The sequence below is a fragment of the Podarcis muralis genome, chromosome 7 (assembly GCF_964188315.1).
Source record: "Podarcis muralis chromosome 7, rPodMur119.hap1.1, whole genome shotgun sequence".
Classification (NCBI taxonomy): domain Eukaryota; kingdom Metazoa; phylum Chordata; class Lepidosauria; order Squamata; family Lacertidae; genus Podarcis; species Podarcis muralis.
The window spans coordinates 4,170,788-4,198,266 of NC_135661.1; the positions used below are offsets into that span (position 1 = coordinate 4,170,788).

At 49.2% G+C, this 27,479-nt stretch overlaps 1 protein-coding gene across 13 annotated transcripts in view; it reads right to left on the minus strand.

The window, feature by feature from the left end:
• ANK1 (ankyrin 1) overlaps positions 1-27,479 on the minus strand; it is a 187,178-nt gene that overhangs the window by 70,090 nt on the left and 89,609 nt on the right. For 12 of the 13 annotated variants that reach the window (XR_013393533.1, XM_077931048.1, XM_077931047.1 and 9 more), the window contains exons 3-12: positions 15,318-15,416; positions 14,202-14,300; positions 11,759-11,857; positions 11,453-11,638; positions 11,110-11,208; positions 6,540-6,638; positions 3,560-3,658; positions 2,563-2,760; positions 2,375-2,473; positions 154-252 (exon numbers count right to left, since the gene is read on the minus strand). Coding sequence is in view for 12 of the 13 variants with exons in the window: in XM_077931048.1 (XP_077787174.1) it covers positions 154-252; positions 2,375-2,473; positions 2,563-2,760; positions 3,560-3,658; positions 6,540-6,638; positions 11,110-11,208; positions 11,453-11,638; positions 11,759-11,857; positions 14,202-14,300; positions 15,318-15,416 (1,176 nt within the window). In the remaining variant the exon portion in view is untranslated. Of the gene's footprint in view, positions 1-153; positions 253-2,374; positions 2,474-2,562; positions 2,761-3,559; positions 3,659-6,539; positions 6,639-11,109; positions 11,209-11,452; positions 11,639-11,758; positions 11,858-12,796; positions 12,978-14,201; positions 14,301-15,317; positions 15,417-27,479 lie in introns of those variants that run through there. The other variant, XM_077931055.1, reaches the window with a different exon arrangement.

The following is a 27,479-nucleotide window of genomic DNA, read 5'->3' on the forward strand; positions in this document are numbered from 1 at the left end:
TTCCAGTCCCAAATGTCTGACAAATCCCCAGAGCCAAAGCTCTCAGGGTTGAGTCTTTGGCTATGAAAGCCTCAGCACAAATCCTGAGGGGTCCCCAGAAGCTGCGGGGGTCCATGTCTTCCCCACTTGCCCTCTGCGCTTCTCCCCACTCACCACGTTGGAAACATTGGGAGAGGCTCCTCGTTGCAGCAGGATCTTGACGATGGGGAGGTTCCCCATGAAGGAGGCCACGTGGAGAGGGGTCAGCCCAGACTGCGGACAGGAGAGAGGGAGCAAAGGGATGCAGGACACTGTGCAGCGGAGACACACGACACACACAGAACTCTGCCTCGTAACCCTTTTGCTACCCAGCCACGTACCCTCCAACATTCCTCTAATGAAGGAAGGAAAAGTGGGACATTCCGGGATCAAATCAGAAACCAGGATGGCTCTGTGAATTTGGGACTGTTCTTGGAAAATAGGGACACTTGGAGAGTCTGCAATCAGCATCTTTGGATAACAATCCAAAAATATACATGAATTACTACATATCAGTTGACTGATCAACTAAAGATTTAGGCTGCAATTTATAAGAAACCCATCTTCTAGGAAGGCAGCACCTGCACTTTGGAACTCCCTGCCTAGTGACATCAGAGAGGCGCCTTTGCTGTACTCTTTTCAGTGCCAGCTAAAAACATTTTTCTTTAAGCAAGCCTACCCAGATATGTAAAATGTTGACATGTGTTTAATCTGTTTTCAGCTTAGCATTGATTATTTCTGGAAAATGTTGTAAATAGTTGTTTGTATTGATAATTTCATTGTTTTATTCTTTCAGTAAACTGCTTTAAGGTTTATATAAAGTACAGAAAAGTTAACTAACTAAATAAATCATATACCCACTTACTGGGGAGTAAGTTCCATGGTATTCAGTGGAACTTACTTCCCAGCAAGCATGCACAGGACTGCAGCTTTAGGACCCAAGCAGCCAAGAGCACCCTTGTCTCTAGTCTCAGGTTGTGCTATTGCAATCGGAGAACAAAAAAGAAAACGTTGCCTTTCCATGGACCTTGTGCTAGAATGAGTCACCAGTAGTTGGGCAGCCTTGGTTCGGACACCAGTGTAGGAAGACTAAATGCATCATTACAGATTCACTGAGCAGAGGTTGATCCATGGCTATTAGCCAGGACAGCTGAATAGAATCTCCATGTCCAGAGGCAAAAAAGGAAAGAAAGCGAAAGGGCCGTGCCTGACACACACCCCTTCCCTGGTCTGCCTGTGGGCCTCCCAAAAGCATTTATTGGCTGCCCATTGTTGGAAGCAGGATCTTGGACTAGACAGACCCTTGGCCCGGCCCAGCACATTCGTCCAGTATTCTCATTTACTTAAGGCATGAAAACCTCTGAAATGGCTTCTACAAGCCAAGCTAAATGGGGCATTTAAATGCAACTGTTTCAGTTAAAAGGTAGATGATTAATCAACTGAAAATTCCAAAATCAGTCAGAACCCCTCCCAAAAAAAATCTCCACATAGCCACAAATGCCAAGAGATTTCTATTTGTCATGAGCCAAACTGAGTCAGAAGCAATAGGCTTGGAACCTCATGGATGGATGGGAGTCGGTTGAAAATTCTGCCTAAGGCCGCAAAAAAGCAATCAACCAAAATCTGTGGGTAGCCAAGAAAACACCCCAATACATTCCAGGCATAATGTGATGAATAAAAGGTGTGATGAATTGCTGAAAGGTATCTTTGAACTATTGCAGACTGTTTTTCTCTTGGCTAGATCAAGTTATTTCCAAGAGTTCCTTATATTAAATGCTAAAGGTCCTATGACTGTATCGAAACCAGGCCTGCCCCTCCCCTAAGCCAAGCACAGGGACCCACAAGTTAGGGCATTTGATCTGCCAGTGCCTGGAGATGCTGGGCTTCAGACCAGAGGTGAGCTCTGGGGCTCATCATGAAAGATTGGCTGTGTTTGGCTTGGTGGGGAACATGTTGTGTGGTCTTCATCTAAATGGTGTTTTTCCTGGGGGCAAATCCTACAAATTAGTATTTGGGGGGTCCCCTTGGTGGTCCCCCTAACTTGCAAGGTCGTGCAAATTCAGAATTCACTAGGGCCACTTCGCCTCTCCTTGGATGCTCTGCGCCAATGGAAAGGGTGGCACTTTTAGAGTTTGGCTCAGTGGCGTCTACACTTCACTTTTCGTGTCTAGGCCTCTGCTGGGCTTGGTGTCCTGGCAGGTGCCTAACCTTGCCGCCTCTGGATATCCGCCATGATGTTTGTCCTAATTAATCCAAATTAACAGAGAAGTCCAGAAAACCCCCATTGCATATGTGGCTGTGGTCACGTCAGTGTGCCTCACGGCTTCCCGTGCTGCACACATGGGGCACCAGGTACCTCGGTGACAGCATCAATGGAGGCTCCCGTCTTCAGCAAGAGCTCCATCACCCGGATGTGGTTCTTCTTGCAGGCGATGTGCAGAGGGGTGAAGCCATTCTGCAGGCACAGAGAAAAGGAGAGGCCCTTCAGTCTCCCTGGAAGAGAGACACGTGGCTCCCCCTCCTGCCACTTGCCCGCCCACTCACCAGCGCCCGAGCATTGGGCTTTGCCCCCTTTTCCAGCAGGACTTTGGCCACTCGGTGGTGGCCACAGTGGGCGGCCACGTGCAGCGGCGTCAGGTGGTCCAGCGTGATGTCGTCGATGTCAGCATTGTACTGCAGCAGAAGTCGCACACAGTCGAGGTGGTCTCCCTGGGAGGCCATGTGGATGGGGGACAGGCCGTTCTGTGGCAAGGAAATGCAAGGTTAGAGCCTGGCGTGACCCGAGGACGGAGACCCAGACCACCAAGGGTCTGGAAACCAAGCCTTCTGAGCAATGGTTGAGGGAGGGGGGTGTGTTTAGCCTGGAGAAGAGAAGACTGACAGCTGTCTTCAAATATCTGAAAGGCCGTCACACAGAAGATCTTGCATGCTTGTTTTCTGCTGCTCTGGAAGGTAGGACCTGAACCAACTGATTTAAATGACCACAAAGGAGATTCTGACAAAACATTAGGAATAACTTTATGATGCTAAGAACTGTTCAACTGTGGAATAGACTCCCATGAGAGGTGGTGAACTCTGCTTCACTGGAGGTTTATAAGCAGAGGTTGGGTGGCCACTTGTCATTGATGCTTGAGCTGTGATTCCTGCATTGCAGGGGGTTGGACTGGACGACCCTTGGGGATCCCTTCTACAATTCTATGATTCCATGATTCTATGATTTAAAGCACTCTTGTGCCACATTAGCAGTCATGCCCCCCCCCCCCAAGAATCCTGAGAATAACAGTTTGTAAAGGGTACAAACAGAGATGCATTTCCCAGCACCCTTAGGAAACTACATTTCCCAGGATTCCTTGGAGAAAACCATGACTGTTAAAGTGGCATAAGAGTGCTTTAAATATGTGGTGTGGAGGTGGCCCCAGTAGCTGGGAAACAAGAGCCACAGTCCGATGCCAGGGTGGGTGTTAGCAAAGGGGAAAACCACCTCTGTCTCTGGGGAACGTGATTTTGCTTGCCCCACGGCTATTCCCCCACTGCCCATCACCTTGGTCTTTGCTTGGATGGGAGCACCGTGATCCAGCAGGATTTCCGCAATCCGCACATGCCCATTCCTGGAGGCGCAGTGCAGCGGTGTCAGCTCGTCCTGCAACAATGGGGAATAATAATAATAAATAATAATAATAATTTATTATTTATACACCGCCCATCTGGCTGGGTCACTCTGGGCGGCTTCCAACAAAATATTAAAATAGAATGAGAGTCAGGGGTGCGAATCAGCAGCGAAAGAACCACATGCGCCACCTCGAGTTACTCGGAGAAAAGGTGATATTCCCTCCCCTGGACAAACACCCAGAAATTTTTGAGGAAATTGAAAAATATGCAATACTTTTAAAAGCACTTTTACAGATCAAAAATCACATTATTACTTGAGGAACATAAAATGTATTATATATTACTTAGTTTGACATTAAATTATCTGGTATATTAAAAATGCAGTGTATTGAGTTAGTCATTCCTTTTTATATTTTTGATTAGAAATGGATCTATAAGATGCTGAGCTGCAAGGAACCTTGCATGTCTTTCATTTTGCCAATTTATGAGCAGCAGGGGAAAATAATAAAAGCAGATGAAACCGTCAACATTATGGTAAAAAAGAAAGAAAATTATTATGTATTCTGAAAACTATTATGGGTCATATTCAACTAAGTCCTACTTAGGGTACACCCGTTAGAATTAATGAACCTAAATTAGTCATATCTATTAATTTTAGCAGGTCTACTCTGATTAAGATGAGCGCTGAAGACCACCCAATGCCCCTTGTCTCTACTGGGCCAAGCAGACATCAAGCTCTCATTCCTATAATGGCTCTGAAAATGGGGGGGGGGGGACGAGGGGGACGAGACAAAACTCAGCGAATACTGTATGAAACTTACTCAGTCTCATTTTCTGAGTTATTACTATCAGTTTCTGCTTCTTCCTGTTGGGGGAAAAGTGAGTATTTTCCTCCCTCCCATGTTCTGCGCTTGCACTTCTCATGCCTGGAGTTCTCACTAAGCTGCAGTGTAATTCTGAAGAAGTCCTTCTCACTAAACTCCTTTGCCAGGCTCCTTTGGAGTGGCTTCTCTTCGAGACACCCGTCCCTCTGTGGGTGAACATGAATTCATGCAGAGATGCAGCAGCTTCCTCCTCCATAGGCAACACTGGGGGAGTCATTGAGCCACACAAAAGGGAGAAGGAAGAGGACTCCAATTTCTCATTGTACACAGCTCACTCTACAACCGAGAGCCACAAGGGGCCTTGCCCCGTCTGGGCTGCCTATATCCTCACGAGGAGGAGATCAAATCCAGAGCAGTGACTCTTGTGGAGAGGCCACGGACACCTTCTTCTGGGCCTGAATATGTCTGGCTTCTCCTGCGAGTCATTAGAAAGAAGGGGAAATGCCCAAAGGTGCTAAAAGGATTTCTGCACTACAATATGAGTATCATATTCGAGAGCTCTCCAAAGAGAGAAGAGAGTCACTGAGGCTTCCGCAAGGAGCAGCCAAACTCCTGCCAGCAGCTCTTGAGGTTCACCTTTCTCTTTGGTCTGAAGATTGGTGCCCATGATGTCCTCATGTTTAGGTAAGTAATGTTGTGCGCACATTAACAGTAAATAAGGTAAAACAGTACAAAGCAAAGGTGTTGGTATGCATAATAGAGGAATTAAGTGTTATCTTGGGAGGGGGAGAGTGTGAGATTGGAACAGGGGTGCCAACCCTTTTGGGACCCCCAATATTTTGGAGGTGGGGCCACCCCCAATGTTCAAAAACGCCGGAGGAGGCCAAGCAGCTTCAGTGGCCTCCTCCTCCTCCTCCTGCAGCAAAGGGGAAGCAGCCTTAACTGGTGGTGATGGGAGGAGGAGGAGGAGCTGCTGGCCATTGAGCGGCGCTGCCACTGGGTTTGGCTCTGCCCCTGGCTCCTCCTGACATCAGGATGTTGGGACGTCACACGCGTGGTGTTGGCCCCTGCAGTCTCCCTGGCAAGTTGGCGCCTCTGGCTTGTGATGTTGGTAGTGAGTGATGATTGGATGAGAGTTTGAAAGGGAGTTTGAATACTGATGAGAGGGTCTGTTTGGGAGTGTGTGGTTGCTGGAGGGAGAGTGTGGATGGTGGCAGGGTTAGTTTGATAGAATAAGGACTGCCTTGTTGTTCACCATTGTCTTACAGAGGACAAAGAAACAAATAAGATAATACAAAACCGAACCTATAGGCTTCTGTCCGCTTAATGACCATAACACCCCTGTTTCTCCTTTCTGCTTTAATAAATGCTTGTGGTGTGCACTCATGCCATTTGACTACGTTAGAGGCAGGAGATATTCAGGGATAGCTCAGCCAGTGGATCATGAGACTCTTAATCTCAGGGTGGTGGGTTTGAGCCCCACATTGGGCAAAGGATTCCTGCATTGCAGGGGGTTGGACTAGATGACTCTCGAGGTCCCCTCCAACTCTACCATTTTAATTCTTGAAAAAACATAGCATCTGTGTTGGCAGCAGAGAAAAGGAGGGCCTGTGGACCTCGCAGAGGGCGAGAGGTAGTAAGGGGCAGCTGGGGGGGTGGGTGCAAGGACCACATAGCTGAAGGGGTGGTGGCCTGACAGGGCTGCCCTCCTTTTCTCCTTCCTGCCTCTCCTGATGCTAGGCCCTGTCTTGGTTGGAAGATTCAGAACAGACAAAAGAAAGGACTTTTCTTCCATGCAACACATAGTTAAACTGTGGAACTCCTTCCTACAGGAGGAAGTGTTGGCCACCAGCTTGGATGGCTTTCAAAGAAAATGAGGCAAAGTCATGGAGGGGGAGAGGGCTCTTGATGGCTGCTAGCAGGATGGCTATGTTCTGCCTCCAAAGTTGGCGACAGCAAGGCTTATGGGAAGCAACCATAGGAGAGCATCAAATTCTGCTTGCAGGTTTCCCTTGGGGCTTCTGGTTGGCCCCTGTGAGAACAGGATACTGGATGAGAGGGGCCATTGGCCTGATCTTATGTCCCTACCTTGGTGCGGGTCTCGATGTGGGCTCCCCGGTCCAGCAGTAGGCGCACCATGATGATGTTGCCCCGGCGGGAGGCGATGTGCAGTGGGGTGATGCCATTCTGTGTTTGTGGAGAGAAGAGCAGAGGGAGCTGCCTCATACCCAGCCAGACCACTGGCTCATCTGGCCTAGCAATGCCTCTTCCGATGGGCCATGGCTTTCCCAGATCTCCAGCTGGTCAGTCCCAGTCAGGGACTGGACCCAGGAACTTCTGCATGCAAGCCAGCCCTCTCCTAGAAGCACATGTGGAGCCATTTCCAACCCGAGGGACCCTCTCCTTTCTGGGCAACCTTCCCAAACACCAGTGGTGGGCGGGACCAGAGCATAGCTGTCAACGTTTCCCTTTTTTAAAGGGAAATTCCCTAACCTATTGGTATTGGGCGACTTCAATATCCATGCTGATGCCACTCCCTCCTCACAGGCTCTGGACCTGGTGTCTTCCATGGCGACACTAGGGCTCTCCCAGTTTGTTTCGGGCCCCACACATCAAGCAGGCCACATGCTGGATTTGATCTTTGGCGCCGGTATAGATGTGATCATGTCTCCTTCGATGAAGGTGCCATGGTCTGATCACTACGCTCTGAAAGCCAGGATTGACTTTCCACCCCCACCCTGCTTAGGTGGCGAGCCGATTTGGGCTCGCCCGCAGAGGCTGATGGACCCTGATAGATTCCGCCAAGCCTTGCGGGACCTTGCTCCCCCTGGCGACTCATTGACTGAGCTTCTTGAGGGCTGGAATATCCAGCTCCTGGCAGCCATCGATGAGATCGCACCTAAGCGCCCTCTGCAACCCCGCAGAAACCGGGCTCCCTGGTTTACCGAGGAGCTTCGGAAAATGAAGCGGGACCTCAGATGGCTAGAGCGAGTATGGCGGGGTGCCTGTGACGGAGCCTCAAGAACATCTTATAGGGCTTTTATGAAAACCTACGAGATGGCAGTGAAGGCCGCTAAGAAGTCTTACTTCTCGGCCTCCATTGTATCCGCTAGCTCTCGCCCAGCGCAATTATTTAGTATAATTAGGTCTTTAACGTCCCTTGAAGGACAGCCAAATTTAAATAACAATCTGACACACAGCTGTGAGGCATTTGCGAGCTTTTTTGCGGAGAAGGTCCTGTTGCTCCGCCATGATCTCCCTGCCAATTTGGATACAATAAAGGAACTGGAGGCCCCTCGACTGTCCTCGGGTCCAGTATTGGACCACTTTGACCGGATATCCCCAGCCGATGTGGACAGACTCCTCTGAGCTGGAAAGCCCACCACCTGTCCTCTCGACCCGTGCCCGTCTTGGCTGATTAGAGCGTGTCCAGACGAGGTGCGGGTCCCCCTGGGGGATATCATCAATTTGTCCCTTGGCACCGGGATATTCCCAGGGGAACTGAAGGAGGCAGTGGTGTGCCCGCTCTTAAAGAAAACATCATTAGATCCTTTAGATCTATCCAATTACCGCCCGGTTTCGAATCTTCCGTTCCTGGATAAGGTGATTGAGAGAGCGGTTGCTGAACAGCTTGGTAGGTTTCTGGATGAAACATCGGCTCTGGATCCATTCCAGTCCGGCTTCCGCGCTGGTCATGGGACCGAGATGGCTCTGGTCGCCCTAACAGATGATCTCTGCAGGCAGCTGGATCGAGGCGGGTCGGGGCTGCTGATTCTTCTAGACCTGTCAGCAGCCTTCGACACGGTCGATCACAAACTCCTGGACCACCGCCTTGCTGACGTGGGGATCCAGGGCACAGTCCTTCAATGGCTGCGCTCGTTTCTCTCTGGTCGGGGACAGAGGGTGGCGCTTGGGGGGGGATTCTCATCGCGCCACTCCTTGGTGTGTGGAGTGCCTCAGGGTGTGATACTCTCCCCGATGCTTTTTAACATCTTTATGCGCCCCCTCGCCCAGCTTGTCCGGAGTTTTGGGCTGGGTTGCCATCAGTATGCCGATGACACCCAACTCTATCTGTTGATGGATGGCCATCCTGACTCGGCCCCAGACACACTGACTAGATGTTTAGAAGCTGTGGCTGGATGGTTACATGGGAGCCAGTTGAAGTTAAATCCTTCGAAGACAGAGGTCCTCTGGCTGGGACGGGATGATATGGGATTGAGGGGGCAACTCCCATCTCTTGTGGGGGTGCAATTAGTGCCAGCACCGTCCGTTAAGAGTTTGGGTGTAATCTTCGATACCTCCCTCTCTATGGAGGCGCAGATTACAGCTATAACAAAGGCGGCATTTTTTCATCTCCGCCAAGCTAAGCAGTTGGCCCCTTATCTCTCTCGCCCTGACCTAGCCACTGTGATCCACGCGACGGTCACCTCCAGACTGGATTATTGTAACTCACTCTATGTGGGGCTGCCCTTGAGACTGACCCAGAAACTCCAGCGGGTGCAGAATGCTGCGGCGAGACTCCTTATGGGGTCTTCGCTGCGAGATCACATTCATCCGGTGCTATACCAGCTGCACTGGCTCCCGGTGGAGTACAGGATCAGGTTTAAGGTGCTGGTTTTAACCTTTAAAGCCCTATATGGCCTAGGACCCTCGTACCTACGGGACCGCCTCTCCTGGTATGCCCCACAGAGGAGCCTACGGTCTGCAAATAAAAACATCCTGAAGGTCCCAGGCCTCAGAGAGGTTAGGCTGGCCTCAACTAGAGCCAGGGCTTTCTCGGCTGCGGCCGGTGGAACGCTCTGTCACAAGAGACTAGGGCCCTGCGGGACCTGACATCTTTCCGCAGGGCCTGCAAGACAGAGTTGTTCCACCAGGCCTTTGGTCAGGGTGCAGCCTGACTCCCTCCTCTGGCAACCTGCACAGAATTTTGCTTAACGGTTGCCATTAATTTGATTTTAATTAATTTTTATAATGAAATGTTTTTAGAATGTTGGATTATTTGATTGTTTGATTACTTGATTGTTGTTAGCCGCCCTGAGCCCGGCTTTGGCTGGGGAGGGCGGGATATAAATTATTATTATTATTATTATTATTATTATTATTATTATTATTCCGAATAGGATTCGTCGCAAGAAAAGGAAAAAGTTGACAGCTATGGACCAGAGGCAAAGCTGGGTGCAGCAACCAACATCAGTGCCACCTTTGTAGAGCAGGCTGGTTTCTTCACATCCTCACACTTTCCCCCACGTCCAGGCAGCCAAGAGGCATCAAAGGGGCTCAAGGACACATTCTAGCCAGGCAAAAACACTCACGGAGGGTGTCAGTCAGGGATGCTGAAGGGGGTGTGGCCTGGGGGAAAGGGTGTGGCCTTGGAAGAAGGCCAGACAGATGCTCCCTGGGATTGTGGTCCCAACCTCTGTTCTGTGTTGTTCCACCGTGCAGCAGTCCGTGGCTAATCAGATCAGGCACCGGAGTGCAGGGCTCCCTTTTGCACAGGTCTCTAAAGCCCCCCTGGGCACGAGTGCCTCTTCAGCAAAGCTTGCCGGCAGCCAGGCTCCAGCCCGATCTCCCCCCCCCCCCCCGCACCACCAGCGCTCCAATTCTGCCACAAGCCTTACAAGCTGGCTGTGATCCTCAAGGACACCACAAAGCTAACTTAGCACTTGGTCAGCTCACTCCCAAGAAGCGATCTGGCTCCCTCACACGTCCATTGATCTTCAGCCCCAGCAACTCATCTCACTGTATCTCCCACGGCTGCCTCAAGGCTGTCTTGGGGGAAAGACCTGCGTCTTGCTCTTCTGACTCTTCAGCTAATGCTTATGGGACTTGAGTTTCTCCTGGCCTTCCCTCCTGTCCCACTGGACTGACAGCCAGCTCTGCTACAGCCCCAGAGGCAGGGCCACTTGCAGATGGGCATCCACCAGGGCCTGACAAGAGGTCTCTGATCTGCGCCGAGACTGAATGGACCCAGCCCCCGACCACGAGTGGCTGAAGGGCCCTCCAAGCCAAGTCCGAGACCCAGAACAAGCCCTAATCCTTTCTCCTCACTCCTGTCCTGCATCTCAGGGACCGGTGAGAAATTGTGATGAAAGAGCCCAGAGGCGACTAAACAGGGCATTTGCACTAAGGGAGGGGGTCGGCCTCTTTCTCAAAGGGGGTCTTCTTTGCTGTCTCTGAAGTAGTGCAGGTGAAGGAGCACAGTGGAATGTTCCTCTGTACAAAAGCATTCCCTGAACATAGAAAAGGAGCCTGTCAGGGTTCTAGCCTAACCTCGCAGGCAGGTTGGCTTTCTATGTGCTAGTTTTTTTATTAAAAAAACCTCTTTTTTCATTTTTGTACAAAGGAGCATTCATTCATTCATGCAAGCCATCCCCTAGAACAGTCTGATGTGGCAGGTAGGAAGCTGCCTTAAACAGAGTCAGTCCATTCATCCAGTCAGCTCAGTATTGTCTACACTGGCTGGCAGCAGCTCTCCAGGCTGTCAAAAAGGTGTCTCTTCCAGCCCTACCTGGAGATGCCAGGGATTGAGCTTGGGGCCTTCTGCCTGCAAGGCAGGTGCTCTGCGCTGAGCTGTGGCCCTTCCCTTCCCCTTCTGTAAGCACTGGGGCCGTGTCAAGGGGCCTCCTGCAAGAGCCGGCAGAGGACTCTGGACACCCACCTGGGGAGTGAAATTGACGCTTGCGCCTCGGTTCAGTAGCAACTGGGCCACGTTGAGGTTCTCGTAGTGTGCAGCAATGTGCAGTGGGGTAAAACCAGTCTGTGGGAGAGAAGAGGGTGGGGAGACTCCAGGTGAATATAATGCCAAGACCAATCTGCAAAACGCAGGAAGTACTTCAAAGCTGGCTCTTCTGCCAGCCCTTTTCTTTAGGCAAGATGCCGGTCTTGGGTGGCTAGCCCCATAAACTACCTTAGGAGGGATTGCACCTGGAAACTAAGCCTTGCTCAATCCAAGGCAGCCCCTCAAAGGCAGCCCTTGGCCCTTACTGGAACTCCCTGCCTACCTTGGACAGGACGTCCGCATTGGGGTCGTTCTGCAGGAGCACAGCCGCCGTCCGAGTGTCATCATTGCGTGCAGCTATGTGCAGTGCTGGCAGCCGCACTTTGCCCTTGGTCCCGTAGTTAATCAGGTGAGCCACCACATTTTCGTGGCCCTGCTGCAGAGCCACAGCCAGAGGTGTGAATCCATCCTGCCGTGGATCAGGGAGGGAGGAAGAGACACATAGTGAGCCAAGGGGTCCATGTCATCCCAAAGAAGCGCAAGGGCGGAGCATGGAGTGGGAACACCGGACAAAGGGGGAGCTACTCACTTCCGTGGCAACGTTTTGGTTGGCGCCATTCTCCAGCAGGAACTTGACCACTTCCAGGTGATTCTCCTGCGCTGCCATGTACAGAGGCGTAAAGCCTTTCTGCAAACACAGAATCAGAACCTGCCTTGCCAGCTGCACAAAACAACCCCCACCAATCGCTGCTGATCACAGAACGGCAGGGAGGCACAAGGGGTGAAATGGATTGGCTTATGGGGCAAAGGGAAATACTCCAAAGTTCAATAGAATCAATGGTCGCATAACATAACAGCAAAAAGCCTGTTTCTGAGTCCCAGCTCTTTGTCACATGGTGTGATGACCAATGGAAACCAGAGCGGTGCTATGCAGAGAGAAATAGGGTTGCTTATCAGCCTGAACTTTACAGGGAGAAGGCTGCAAACTGGGACAAAAAGTAGGGGCAAGGGGAACCTGCCCTTGCTTCTGCTTTTGGAAGTTTCATTTCTATGTCTGGAAAACTGCCACCGTCACTCTGGATGGTGAGACAGTGGGAAAGCTGTCCTTGGAAGGCAAGGACCCCAAAGAGAAGAGAGCAATACAACTGATCTCTTTTCAAATAAACTAACACAAGGAACCTTCCCAGTGTGTGCTCTGGGCTAACTGGTATGGGGAGGTGGATTGGGTTAGGGGCATCATTTGGATTCTCCACTGTAGGCACCAAAATGCCTTGGGACCACCCATAAAATAACAGAAAAGGAGACGGTGTGGGGCTGGAGTAGGATTTAGGATGAGGGAGGGAGGGAGGGAAGGAAGGAAGGAAGGAAGGAAGGAAGGAAGGAAGGAAGGGAGGGAGGGAGGGAGGGAGGGAGGGAGGGAGGGAGGAAGGGAGGATTTGGAAAGAAGGTTATCAACGATGAAATTTTAAACAACAGTTCTGCATTTTTTATTCATTTCAGTTTCTACTCAAGATCCTGCTTAGCAAAGAATAATCTAGAAAGGGAACAAATAAACTGCTAGCCTAATGCAAATCTCGGTCTGTGCATATTAAAACCAAATGGTTGGAATTACCAGCTGTTTACTCACCTGCTTAGCAAAAGTGTCGCCAGCATAAGCGGAGAGGCTGAGCATTAGCTCTAAAGCGCTCACAAAATGAGCATGGCTTCATGTTTATGCAACCAAAGGCAAGCACACTCAGTCTCCTTGCTTTGGGAAAATGACTCAAAAGTACAAATTGCAAACAGGATCAGAAGGATTTGGGGGAGGGGGAGGGGTCTGCTTGCTGATCTCAGCCAGAGTGACCGACAGCAGTGAGTCCTGAAAATAGAGAGCTTGCCCTCTAGGCCCCCTAAGCCTGTCATTCTGCATTCCACCCCCCCACCTTGCCTCAGTGCTTCCCTGCCCAATTTCTCTCCAACTCCCTGGCATTTGTTTGACCTTCAGATACCTGCTTATGTAACTCAAAGACACAGCAGACTGCCACGGAGGGGCAGTGCCTCCCCAGGGCCAGCAGGGGGCTCCTGCGCCAGATGATGGTCCCTATTCCATCCAAACAGGCACAGAGACATGACGACCCACACTGCCCCCCCCCCCCCCGCAGCTCTGCCGGAGCAGGTGACCTGAGGATGGTTGGCTGCCTGGCAGAAAGAGAGTGACGCTGGCAGGGAGATTGCCGGGGACTGAAGCGGCTCAGAAGCATCTATGTGATGCACACAGAGGGACGCGAGAAAGAGACCTTGGATGGCTTTGAATCTGCAAGCTTCACCCAGCCCAGCCAGACTCAAGCGAAGCAATATTTACAATGCTGCAGGCTTGAAGTGGGCAGATTAATCAGCCAACTAACACCATTGGTGATTGGTTTGTAAGAGACCCGGAGCCACAGTCTCTCCACATAATGGTGGCAGGTAGGGTCAGGGAGGGGAAAGTGGGCAGAACGGGCAGAGCAACAGATGGGACTCATCTGTTTGGACAGTGGCAGACAGTCCAGCCGTGGCTTCACACCCTCCCGGAGCACTTCTCTCTCACTTGGAAGGAGGACAGAGAGGGACGGATGCCGGCAGGTGTAGGAACCAGAGTACTGCACATCGACATTTGCTACTCTGCTTACTTTTGCCTGGGCTTCCCCACCACCACCACCATTTGCTTGTGGCCCCTGAATGCTTATCCAGAAGGCAATGTGGCTCTTAGTCTGAAAAAGGTTCCCTAGCCCTGTTCTAGTATTACTACTACTACTACTACTACTACTACTACTATTTAAAAACAATAATAAGGCACACAGCTTGGCTGGCTTGCCAAGTCTGGCAAAGGACTGCTGGATCATGTAGAATCGGTTTCCTTGTGCGCCCAATACTCCCTGCCCCCTGCTTGTTAAGGGGCCTGGCCCACTCCTGGTCTTTTCCCGCAGAGCCTTCAAAGCCCTGAAGCTCCAGAGCCTCCCAGCTCCTTGCCCAGGCGAGGCCACTGCAGGGAGAGGGAGAGGCAGGCAACTCACCTGGGACTGTGCATTGACATTTGCCCCAAAGTTCACCAGCTCCCTCACCACGTCCTCTTGTCCTGCCAAGGCAGCGATGTGCAAGGCCGTGTTCCCTTTCTGAAAAAGCCAGATGGAAGAAAAGGGTCAAGCAGGGTACAAATTGCAAGCAGTCTAGAAAAAAAACACCTTTAAAAACAAACAAACAAACAAACAAACAAACAAACAAACCCCTATGGATCTATACATTGAGAAAACAGCAGAAAACCACACACACACCCAAGTTGGGTAGCGTATCACTAGCGTATTTTGTTCTTGTTGACATCCATCTGTCTCGAGATACAATGGAGTATGCCTCTGGGCGTGAAGTCAAACCGCTGTGCTAGTAGCACCAAAGTGACCTCCCCAGGGAGCAAACCTGGGCTGCCCAGGCCTGCTGATGTGATCCAAAGGAAAGCAGAGCAATTCCTTTGACACCAGCTTGGCTGCAGGAGTTGCCAGAAGGAGGTGTACAAGGCGCCATCTAACCCTCTTAGGGACCACTCCAGATTTGTGTAGGGTTTAGTCCTTAGCCTTTTCTTCTTCTGAAGAAGTGTCTCCACCTCCATTGTTCAATTCTATGAATATGTGACAACAGAGTCAGCTGAGCTGGCAGATAGCCACTCTTTAACCCACCCCAATTAACCACACAGTTAGGGGCTGCTAATGATCATAAGTGAAGTGTCCACAATTGCTAGGGTCCTGCAGTCTAAATCAAGCTCGTGGGTAGACTTCAGGCTGGTGGGATTTACTTTGAATCAAACAAGACATGGTGTTAATTATTAGAAAGCAATCAACATGCACTTAAAAAAAAAAAGCAGGATTGGAACTGCGCAATGTTTAACCCTTTCTCTCTGTTGTATTTCCAGCAGAAATCCTTTCCCCCGGGGCAGCAAAGAGCAACTTTGTGGGGAGATTTCTGTTTGGTCTCTATAAAGGATATATATAAGGGATTCTAGCCCAGGAGAGGCTCATTTGCTGGTCTCAGCAACCATGAGAGCTCTTCTTGTTAGTTGCAGGCCACCTTTGTCTGTCTCCAACCTCAGTTTCAAAAGAGCCATTCCCACCCCAACCTGGGGAGGGGGGGGGGGGGCTTACCTTGGTGGTGGTTTCCAAAATTATTTCCTTGTGCAGCAACTCAGCCACCATCTTCACATGTCCCTCCTTGGAGGCCAGGTGCAAAGCATTCAACCCATTCTGGAAAGAGGAGAGCCTCCATGAGAGCAGGGCTGGAAGTGAGCTTGCTCGCTCTCCACTGGCCCTGCCTTGCAACCAGTTCAGATTCAGCCAGGGCAGGGGTTCAGTGCTTCAACCCAGAGTGTTGGGGAGAGGGGCAACTGTTCCACACGCACCACATGCTTCATCAAGGGGAGCACTGCAGGTGTCCTGCAACATTTCTGGTGTGTGTGATCTCTTTATTATATTTCTGCCACATGCACATATCATAGAATCATAGAGTTGGAATAGACCAGAAGGGCCATCGAGTCCAACCCCCTGCCAAGCAGGAAACACCATCAGAGCACTCCTGACATATGGTTGACATATATAATTATGCAGGATCAATCTAAAATATAAAGTTGAAAACATCAAGGAATAGGAATTACACCTAGTAATGCTGAGGTATAAAAAGACAGAAAAGGCAACCATTTTCAGCTTAAAAGAATAATTTTGGTTTGTCATTTGTTCATGACAAACAGCACATTGTTGTTGCTGCTGCTGCTGTCATTATATCATTTAATCGTGTCAATTCAAGTTTGCTACTAGTCACAGCTGTTAATCCTACTAACTACAGGTAGAAGAAATTCCACGGTAATGGTTCTGGACTAAGCTTTTAGCAGGACAGGTCATTGATTCGTCTTCCAACTGGGTCCCAACAATGGCGCCAATAAAGTCTCCAAGTTTCTTCTGGCCATGTTTTGCATATGCACGCACACACTCAATTTATTTGTTTAACTCTACCAATTGTGAAGGTAGAGTCTCCAAGGATATCCTGGCACTGAGAATAACAGCGCATAGTTCAACTGCCACAGGAGGAAGCAGTGGCACCAACTAGGACAACTTCATGGAGGACAAGGCTCTCAATGGCTCCTAGCCAGGATGGCTGTACTCTGCTTCCACACCTGGAGGCAGCCATGCTTCTGAATCCCAGTTGACAGGAGGGGAGAGGGCTCGAATCCTGCCTGTGGGCTTCCTGCAGGATGCTGGCTTAGGTGGGCCATTGGCCTGATCCTGCCAGAACCTTTTCCCACTCTACAATATCCTTTCTGAGGTGAGGCAACCAGAGCTGGGCAAAGGCTGAATCAGTCTGAGTCCATGCGCAGAACCAGCCAGCATGGCTCCACCTTGCCAGCCCCCCTGAGCAAGAGGCCACCAGAGCAAGTGAGCAGAGTCCCCTCACCACCTTTCCAAGCACAACAGAGAGACCCTGGAAAAGCGGCCAAGGTGAAAGGGGAGACATTTGAAACTCCTATGCACAGGTTGGGGGGGGCATCACCTCTAGACCGTCAGTATTTCGCAGGAGGAATCCAAGGGTGTACTTTAGGTCTGTGCAACTGAAGTGGATGAAAGCTAGTCTGTCACGCTGGCACAACAAAACCATTTAACAGCAACAGCAACAACCTGTTGGGATGAATGAATGGTTAAGAGGGAAAGTGTGGGATGAATGAATGATGTGGAAACACCCCAGAAACAAATCAGCATGAATTTGGGAGGAAAGTTCATGGCTGTATAACCCCCCTGCAAGCAAATCAGAATGAATGCTCAATAAAGTCTAAGCTCTGCATAAGCTTTGTGCAAGCGAATCAGTGTACCTGCTCCGTCAATAGGTCATCTGGAGGATAAGCCCAAAGTAACACCACATCCGCTCCAGACATTGTAAAGCAGTATTGTACTGGTTTAAGCAGCCGTGCCCCCCCCCCCCCCGAATCCTGGGGACCACAGGGAGAGTTGATAGGAAGCCCTTATGCCCCTACAGGTAGGGCTACAGTTCTCAGAGTGGTTTAGCAATCAATCTCTTTTCCCAGGGAACTTTGGGAATCGTAGGTCTGTAAGGGGAATTAAGAGTTTCCAAACAATTCTCAGCACCCTTTAACAAACCAGAGTTCCCAGAATTATTATTTGGGTGGGGAGGGGGGGGGACCACGACTTTTTAAATGGGTATCATAGTGCTTTAAATGTATGCACTATGTGTGGCCCAAGACTGATGGCCATCCTACTGGTCCCTAAACCCACACAGGTAAATAACATCTTTGCCTTGAAGCCCCAAACTCCCTGCAAGCGGACACAGGCTCCCCCCACCCACCCCAAACCATGTGGATTCTTCCTTCCTTTTCAGCTAGGCACCACATTGGCATCCCAGGGCAATCCGAGGTCTCTTTCTCTTTGCTGCTGGGCATCTAAAGTGGCACATGACAGATGAAAGATGCAGATGCAGGTCCTCTGAGAATGGTGGTGATGGAATCGATGTTGGTGCAGATGGTGATGGTGATCAGATGGTAGGTTAAGAGGCCGTGCTCAGTTTTGTGTGAGAATACAAGGCTTGTGGGCTAGGTCTGACCACACGCATCCCTCTTTTATCTCATACAGGACATGTGAGGTTGGACCTTGACCACAAGTGTGATATTCCCCAGGGTGGAAAGGCAGGTGCGCTATCAGACCATGAGAGGCCAGCAGTGGACGGGCACCTGGGTCTTCACTTAACAAGCTCCAGAATTTGTCGTGACTGGCAGATGATCAGTCCCAGAGCAGATGCCCCATTTGACTGAGAATCAGGTAGTGCACCCCCCCCCCATGCCCATTCGACTCGGGGGCTTGCTCACCAATTTTCACCGGTGGTTCATCCCAGAAAGCCACATTTCCATTTATTCAATTCCTTAATAAGACTATAGATGTCCAACTTATATAAAACCCAATAGAATAATTAAAACATCATAAAATTACAATATCACAAATGACAGAGCAAAAGACCAGCACTGAATTTTATTTATCTAAAAATTATTGGCAAAACAAAATCATTCTGAACAGGTCATGAAATATCAGAATTGTTTGAATTCAGCTGGAGCAGCATTTCAAAATACTGGTGCCAGTACTATGCTAAAAATCTTAGTTTGTGTAGACACTAAGGGCTTCTGCTTTCCCCATTCCTAGAAAAAGCACAAGTCTGAGCGGTTTCCCCCTTGCGCCACTCCTTTTGTAGGGAAAACCCGCTCCTCAGTGCTAAATCAGAGCAAACGTCAATCTGGAGAAAACCTGAATTGCCATTTGCTCCAATAGGGCGTCGAAGAGCAGTTTCCCTCTAGAGAAAGCAGTGAGACCAGAGGGAGTGTAGATCAGCCCTAAATGAACAGGACCATGGGGAAGCCAGGAGGGCTCCTCCAGATTATTGCAGCTGATCTGGGTTTAAGGAATGAGACAACCCTTCAGGTGAGCAGTTTGGGGCTTTGTCCACTGGCAGCTACACATTGAACTTGGTTCAGTAAGATACAGGCAGCCAGTGCAGAACTTAGATGTTTAGTTTCAGGACTCAGATGCAATGCGGTTCTGGACACAGAATATTATTACTAGTGTAAGAGCATGGCAAGAGCCTGCAGGGCCAGGCCAGGAGTCCCTCTCGTCCACTAGCCTCACAGTGGCCAAGCAGATGCCTCCGTGGGAAGCCCAGTAGCAGGACTGAGCCCAAGAGGCCTCTCCTCTCCTGGGGCTCCAGCAACTGGCATTCAGAAGCATCTCTGCCTCCAACTGGGGCCCCTGATAGGCTTCTCCTCCACAATCTGTCCAGTCTTCTTTCAAAGCCACTGTTAGTGGCCATCCCTGCCCTTACCTTAACTATGTGCCAAACTATATTGGACAAACAGGCCAAACTTTACGCCAAAGAATAAACGGACATAAATCTGACATCAAGAATCACAAGACAGAGAAACCAGTAGGAGAACACTTCAATCTCCCAGGACATTCTATACAAGATCTCAAAGTAGCTGTTTTACTACAAAGGAATTTCAGAAATAGACTGGAAAGAGAAGCTGCTGAGTTGCAACTCATTACCAAACTTAAAACCATGGAGAAACCTGGTCTGAACAAAGACATTGGATTCTTATCTCATTATACATGACAAAGCCATTTTTCACCTTCTCACCCCTTGCTTTTTCCTGTAAGACCTATTGCAGTCGTTAAGAGTCGTCAACAGGCTTATCACAGCTATCTGCCAATCACCCATTCCCACCACCCTTCTGAGTAATACCCCTCCCCACCTTCTCACTATATAGAAGGATCTGGCAACTTCTGTTTCAGTGTATCTGAAGAAGTGTGCATGCACACGAAAGCTCATACCAAGAACTAACTTAGTTGGTCTTTAAGGTGCTACTGGAAGGAAATTTTTTTGTTTTGACTATGTGCCATGTGACGTACTTTACTTTATCTGTCCTGAATCTCCCAACATTCTTTTTTTTTTAATAATTTTTTATTAAGAATTTTTATAACAACAAAAGCAAAACACAACAAAACAATCACAACAAACAAAAGAAAAATAACATGTATAATTTCATATCTCATTTTCTTGTACCTTACTTCCCCAACTTCCTCATGCTTCCCCTTTCTGTATTCCCATTTCCAACCAAATAGTCAGCAAATCTTCTCCTATTTTAATTTAATTTACTCTTATATATTCTCTTTGTCTTAACCATTACCGCTAGCAACCATTTACTCACTAATCCAACATCATTTTATCCTTCATTAATTTTGCAGTATTTCTTTAAATAGTCCTTAAATTTTTCCCATTCTTCTTCCGCTGCTTCTCTTCCCTGGTTTCGGATTCTGCTCGTCATCTCTGCTAGGCCCATGTAGTCGATCACCTTCATCTGCCATTCTTCCACGGTGGGTAACCTGAATCTCCCAACATTCAGCTTCATTGGATGTCTACATTATTATTTATTAAATGCCAAGATTGCAGTCGTTGTAAAAGGGAAGGGTGGATGAAATAGTAGAGGAGCTGACAGGCAAAGGATCCAGGTTTAGTGGCTCAAGCACAGTTGCCTTGTGTGGCTAGTGCAATGTCTCTTTTCCCCCTGGCGCCGCTGGGCCCGTCCTCTCACTTAAAAAGTAGAGTGCGCGCCCAACGCACAGCACACCAATCCCACAAATCCCCACAGACTACCTCAGATTATCTTGTAGGGGACTTGCGTGAGGTAAACTTAATAATTAGGAGTCTCAGACAGGATTTGTACAAATAAACAATAATGATTTTATTTAACAAGGAAGTTTATGACACAAGTGAATAAAATTTAGGATACTTCAGTTTACAATGTTATTTCACTTCAAGGTTTTCTCAGTTGTTTCACGCTTAATACTTTGGTTCTTAACAAGGTGGTACTTTCTGTCCGTTAGACCCCCCTTAGACAACCCTACTCCTGCAGTACTCCAAGTAAGAGAGCCAAGGTTCCACTGGTTTGGGACTCTTCTCTTGCTAGAAGTATCTCTCCCCTCCTGACTGGAAGGAGACCTAAGTAGGTGGTCTCTTTCCAGCTTCTACTTCTCCTGGCTCAGCCTGGCTTTACTCTCACAAGACACCACACCCTGTCCTTCACCCTAAGCTCAGAGACTCCTTTCTCTAGCTTGTGATACTGTATCTTCCTCAGAGTGGAGGTTTCTACCCAGAACCAACTCCCTCTCCTCTCCCTCCTCTCCCTCTGCCTATCCTCCCAACCAAAGCCTCCTCCCTCCAAAACTCACTCCCTGTCTCTCCAAATCCTCTCCTTTTCAACTCCCCCTCCTGGAACCTCGGCCAATCAGAGGCTGCCATACATTAACCCTTTTCTGACATGGGGAAAAGAAAAAGAAAGTACTTGGGGACCCAACCTGCCCCAGCAAAAACAAACGTTTCCGTTGCAGCTAGCAGTGCAGAAATACTTCAAAATCCACAGCAGAGGTGGAGATGCCTTTATTAGGACCAACCAAAATGGCACAAAATAGCAAGCCAGCTTTTAGGTTCTCCAGGACACTTAATCTATGGTTACCAGATGTCCCCGTTTCCCAAAGACAGTCCCCAGATTTACAAATCTGTCTCCGGACAAAATCCGTCCCCGGAATGACCCCGGATTTATATTTTAAGTGCTGTAGATTTATTAGTAGGGAATGAATGTTGCGTGATTGGTTCAATGGCACAAGACACATCATATGGGGACTTCCGGCGAGGCAAAATGGCGGGCGCCACGGCAGCGGGCAGCTCCTGAAGCCAGCCAGAGCCAACTGCGCTACCATGCTGGCTCCAGGCTGCTGAGGCTGCTGCTGCCAAGGGGAAACCGGGGACACCCAGCGCATCAACTGGGGGAACTGCTGACCACCACCCCCATGACCCAAATCGAGCCGGGAGTGAGAGTGCCCAGCCACCCAGCTGCCCAGGAAAACCCCAGAGCTGACGCAGGGAGGAGGAGGAGAGGAGAAGGGAGAGAGAGAAAGAGGAAGGAGAAAAAAGAGGGGAGCCACCGCCGCAGAGGAGCAGAAGTAGGAGAGCACCGGGAGGGCAAGCCAAGCCCAGGTCCTCACTGAGCCTACTCCACGGCGGCTAGCGCTCCAAGAGAGCAGGCCGGGGCCCAGAGGAAGGCTGCGTGACAGAGGAGACTACGGAAGAGAAGATATTACTTTTTTAAAAATAAAACTTTTTTCAATAACTTTTTTTTCTCTTAAAAAGAAAAGTGTCCCCGGATTCTTTGAAAAAAATCTGGTAAACTTATCTTAATCAGACAGGAAGTGAAGCAAAGCAGACAGCGGGGGCGGGGGGGGGAGTAACGTGGAGAGAGAGAAAAAGCTGGCTTGGGGGTGAAGTCTCCCCTCTGACACCACCCTTTTTTGTGTAGCAATCCGGAGCAAATTATGTAGAAGAGGAAGATTGCTGAATAAGTCATTGGGAAGAAAGCATAAGGAAATGAAATACTAGCACAGTTGCATCGTTTAAGGTTTCCGATCACGGCTTTTCCTGGAGAGGATGTGGGGTCTTGGTGCTGAATTTTGATTTCCCAGACAATCTACACGTATAAACTGTTAATGCCACTGCCTATCTCTCACTGAAGACAAACGTCTAGCATCTGGTAGCAACCCCTCCTTGCCCCAAATTTCTACCACTCCACCTCATGAATGAAACTTCCTGAACGGGGGGGGGGGGGCTCAGCCTGACACACAACTCACCCTGCGATGTGGGAGCACCTCAAGGCAGAAGGCCTCGCCTGTGGCCTGGAAAGGGCACTCAAGGGCAGGAAAAGCTTCCTCTACGGCTTAGACAAACGGGCCCTCAACATGGGAGCCACACTGACACCAAGGCTCTATTAGCCAAAGGAGTTGCAGTCCTTTCAGGTCAAGGAATAAGCGAAACATTCTGGAAGAGCGCCTAAGGCAACAGGAAGCCAAGGTCCGTGTCTGGGAACAGATCAATAAAATGAAATTGGCGGCAGGGCATTTGCTAGCTCTTAGCAGCTGCAGCCGCAGCACCACTGAGCCAGCTGTGATGGCTCCCTTGGCGTCCTCCCGAAAAGAAGCTGTACTCACACCCAACATGCCTAGAAATTAAGGCCGGAACAGAAGAGATCGTTGGCGCTGCAACATACAACCCCCTAACAGGGGCTGCCCCACAACTATGTGCTGTATCCAAGACTGCAGGGAGAAATGTTTCCCATGCTGCCTTCTGACCAGGGGCCAAAGATAGGCTGCCCTTGTTCCTCAAAGAACCGTTTCAGTTTCTTACAAAGTCCCAGCTGATGCCTTGCTCCAGAATCAGAGTTTGGTAAGGTAATCTTTCATAATATGGCGCCCTGAGTTTTGCACCCCCAAATGGATCTTCTCGATTTACACCCCCTTTTACAGGGGAACCACCCATACCACCCTAAATCTGGCACTGGTTGCTCCATAGATATTATGGGAAATTAAAGTGGCAGCCCTAATTGTTGAGCCTGCTATCAGAGTTCACGAGAGGCAGCCAGGTCTCACACTTGCAGGATCTACTTTAGGTTAGGCTCATCCCAGAGCCCTAAGATCCACCAACTGGAGCCAGGTGCAAAAGAGTGGCTCAGGCAGGCGGCCACACATGAAGAATTGAGCAAGAGTGGCTTTTATGGCTAACTTTAGGCCCACTAATTTCAGTAGGTCTACTCTGAGCAGAACTTGATTGGATACAACTCAGCATGTGTCTGAGAACATGCTCAGCCTAGGAATTTGTGATCAGTACCAGCAGCAAGCCTTTCCCACAAAAATCCACTCCGCTTCCCCACCTTCTGCAAGTATTGTTTTTTATGGAAGGGAGAGAAAGCTTTTGAGGTGTTGTTTTTGTGAGGTAACCAGGAGTTAAAATCCTTTCTTGCTGATCTGCTGCAAACCACCCAGAACTCTCCCAGTAGATCCCAATCTACCTGACACAGGAGCGGGAATTCCAACACGGGGCGCTGTGCCCGGAGCGTCAGTGCAAGGCTTGGGAGGAGGCATGAGAAAGCTTTAAAAAGAATCAGGCTCCGGAAAGCCTGTTCCAAGGGCCTTGCGTGTGAGCGCTCCATTGTTGCTACCAATTTCTGGATGGTAATTTTCCAATTATGTAGGCAATTAACTCCTTAACAAGCTGGTGCTCTTTGAAAAAGAAGCAACCCAGTTAGTCGTCAAAGATGCAATTGTATACTGTTATGTACTAAGCTTGGATCCTAGAACAATAGGCAGGTAGGATCCTAGAATGCAACAACTGATTGGCCTGCAGGAGAACACCAATCAGGCTCCAGGAGGGAAGCAGAATCAGCCAATCAGACGGGACTCATTGTGTAAATAATGCATATAAAGGCCTGAGTTTTGGGGGGAAATTCAATCACTGTTTTACAAGCATGAAAGAGCATGAAATCACTGCAGGACTCTGAGTATCTTTCACATACTCATTTTAATAAACTTCCTGCAACAAAGACTAATGCAGGCATCCCCAACCTGCGGCCCTCCAGATGTTTTGGCCTACAACTCTCATGATCCCTAGCTAGCAGGACCAGTGGTCAGGGCTGATGGGAATTGTAGTCCAAAACATCTGGAGGGCCGAAGGTTGGGGATGCCTGGACTAATGTGGCCATCTCCTCCTGAAGGGTCCAAGAGCTGTCTTGCATTATGAAAGTGTACAAATATATAAATAGTGACCGCAACTACTCCCCTGCCCTGCGCTTTTCTCACTTAAACCAGACAGCTTGGGAAAACTGAGGGTGGTTGGATCCACCCTGCCTCTCCTAAGTCCAGATAATACCCAACAGACACAATTCCACACATCCAGAGGGAATGTGATCCTATTAGACTTCTCCCCTTTTTTTGGTCTCAGTTCTCTAAAAGAGCTGGGGTGGGGGGCACCTTGAATAAGTATTTATTTCTGATCAGTGATGGGGAAGAAAATCTACCCAGGAGCTGTGTGTGTGCATCCATTACCACAAGGCCTCCCTTCCTCTTCTGGGGCGGGAGCCCGGCTTGACAGCGGCACTTCATGATAATGAGCACAACAGTCTCTCCCAATTAAGAACAAACGGCAGCTGCCTCCAGAATCAAGGGCTGGATTTGTGCCTGTGCCTGCGCTGGGGGAAAAGAGACTCTCCAGAGGAACACATCTTCTTCCGCAGCAGAACAGGATCAAACAGCAGTGCAGCAAGATACAAAATCACCCAACATGACCACAAAGTGGAGTGGCTGCTTCAAGGGAAGGTTGTGCAGTGAAATTAGGGATAAGGGAGGAATTCATTCTGTGTGCATTTTAAACTGGAACTTACCAAATTCGCTCTAGACAAACCAAAACACAACTTTCCTCCAAGCCCAGGAATGGAAAGGGAGCAAGCTGGGTTAACTTTATCAGAAGAGAGATGGGGAGGAGATGCAACCCTGTTGGGTCTCCTTGATCTCTCAGTGGCTTCTGAAACCATCAACCATGGTGTCCTCAGGGAACAACTCCGGGGGTGGGAGGAAGATGGAGGCACTGGACTGCAGTGGTTCCACTTCTACCTTCAGCGTATTTGGCAGGAAACAGCACGGGAGGACAACTGCTTGGAGCCACACCCTTTAGATCGTGGGGCCCCTCAAAGGTCCATCTTGCCCCCCGTGCTGTTTAATGTCTATATGAAGCCATTAGAATCCGTCAACTGGGGATTTGGAGCCTGGTCTCATCAGCATGCAGAAGGCACCCGGCTCTCTCCCCATTTCCCACTTAAATCAGGAGAGGCTGTTTGAGTGCTGAAACTAGCAGCCTAGAGGCTTTGACGGCTGGAGAGGGTGGGCAATAAACTAAAGCTAAATCTAGACAAGATGGAGTTCCTGTGAGTAAGTGGTGCTCAGTTTTAGGTATGGGGATGTTGGCCTGTTCTAGACAAGGTAGCATTCCCCCTGAGAGAGCAGGAACGTGGCTTGTGAGGTGCTCCTCAATGCAAAGCTTTCTCTGGTGGGACACAGGTGGCGTCACTTGCAAGGAGCGCTTACAGCCAATTACACCCATTCCTAGCCCAAGAGCATTTCATCTCAGTGATCCATGCTCTAAGCACCTCCCAGATAGATTCCTGCAACGCACTCTACATGGGCAGCTCTTTGGAAGCTGCAGCTCATGCAGAATGACGCTATGCAGTTACTTTACGGTGTGGCAAGAGATGATATCACCCCCATCCTCAAGGCAATGTGCTGACTGCCTGTGAGCTGTCAGACCCAATTCATAGTATTTGTACTAGTGGCCAAAGCCCTAAGTGAATGGGGACTATTAAGGGGACTATATAAGGAGGGAGGAGCTTGGTTTTTTAAATAGCAGTTGGATGTTCTATTAATCACATGTTTTGTATACAGGTGTAACCTTCACTTATAAAACAATAAAATACTTTTCTATTTAATGAAGTAGGCCAATCCTGCTGTGTTTGATCGTCTCCTGCTTCTTCTGCTAGGTTGGGCCTTGGTGCTCTGCTCCAAAGCCACAGGACTATAGAAATCTGCTTGTTGCAGAGTCAGAGTGCTGCTCTGCGTAGCTGAGCACTGCTGGCAACAGCTCTCCAGGGTTTCAGACAGAAGACAACCCCAATCCTGCCTGGAGATGCCAGGGATTGAACCTGAGACCTTCCACACACAAAGCACTCAAAGTGCTCCACTGCTGAGACACAGCCCTGACCTGACAACACCTCTGACACAGGGCACTTTGAGACTGCTGCTGTTTTGCAAGAGGGATTCAGTTGCTTCTGGGCAAATTCAGGTTGCACCATTAAGGTGATCTGGCACACTTGGACAACAAATCCACTTCCCTCCCCTTGAACTTTATCTGCAATAAGAAAAGTGACAGGATAATGCACCAGAAAGTATGAGGTAACACTTTCTCATAAACAAATCTGAACAAACGCTCAATAAAAAGCCAACATCACAGCCCATCCCTACAAACATTGCTCAAACAAATCCAAATGAAAGCACCACTAAACAGGCCGCCATCTTGAAGCTGCCATAGACACACATATGTTCCGAATGGGAATTTCTCCTCATTGAAGATGCTTGGTCAGAGCTAGTCCAGAACATGCACCTCTGTGGCCCAAAGCAGCCCAAGGTCCTAGCATTAAGGTCAAGGTCACATAACCTCTGAGCTGTCAGGAGCCCAGGCTGCCGTCTTGATAACACAGCACGCAAGTCGTAATTATTGCAAAGCAAACAATTAGCCTCTGATGCTCTAGCCGAGAATCTGTCTCTTACGATTCAGTTGACCCTTCTGAAGACTGCTTCCTGCATCTGCAGAATATTCTGAACCTATGACCCTTATGTTTCTGGGTTTGTTTTCTGTCTAATATTTTCCCTATTTGTCTACTCCTTGGGCTCATGGGGTTAACTGCCTCCTCTTCCGGTGAGGGAATGCTTACCCTCCTGCCTTCCGAGCCTCCCTGTGCTTCTTGATAGAGTTGGCTCCTCTCCAGCCTACCCTCTGCTAATGGCAATAATAATAATAATAATAATAATAATAATAATAATAATAATAATAATTTGTATACCCCGCCCATCTGGCAGGGTTTCCCCAGCCACTCTGGGTGGCTTCCAACAGAATATTAAAATACAAAAGTATATTAAACATTAAAAGCTTCCCTAAACAGGGCTGCCTTCATTTCATTGTCAAGAAAGGGGGGAGGGTTGACAGCCGACTGCTTCCAGCTGTCTGAGAGAAATGCAAGCCTCTCTGTTGCTGACTGCATTCTAACTCATGCTGTACTTTGGGCAGACATGTTCCTGACATGAGCTCAGAAGCAGGTTAATTACACACCAGAGGTG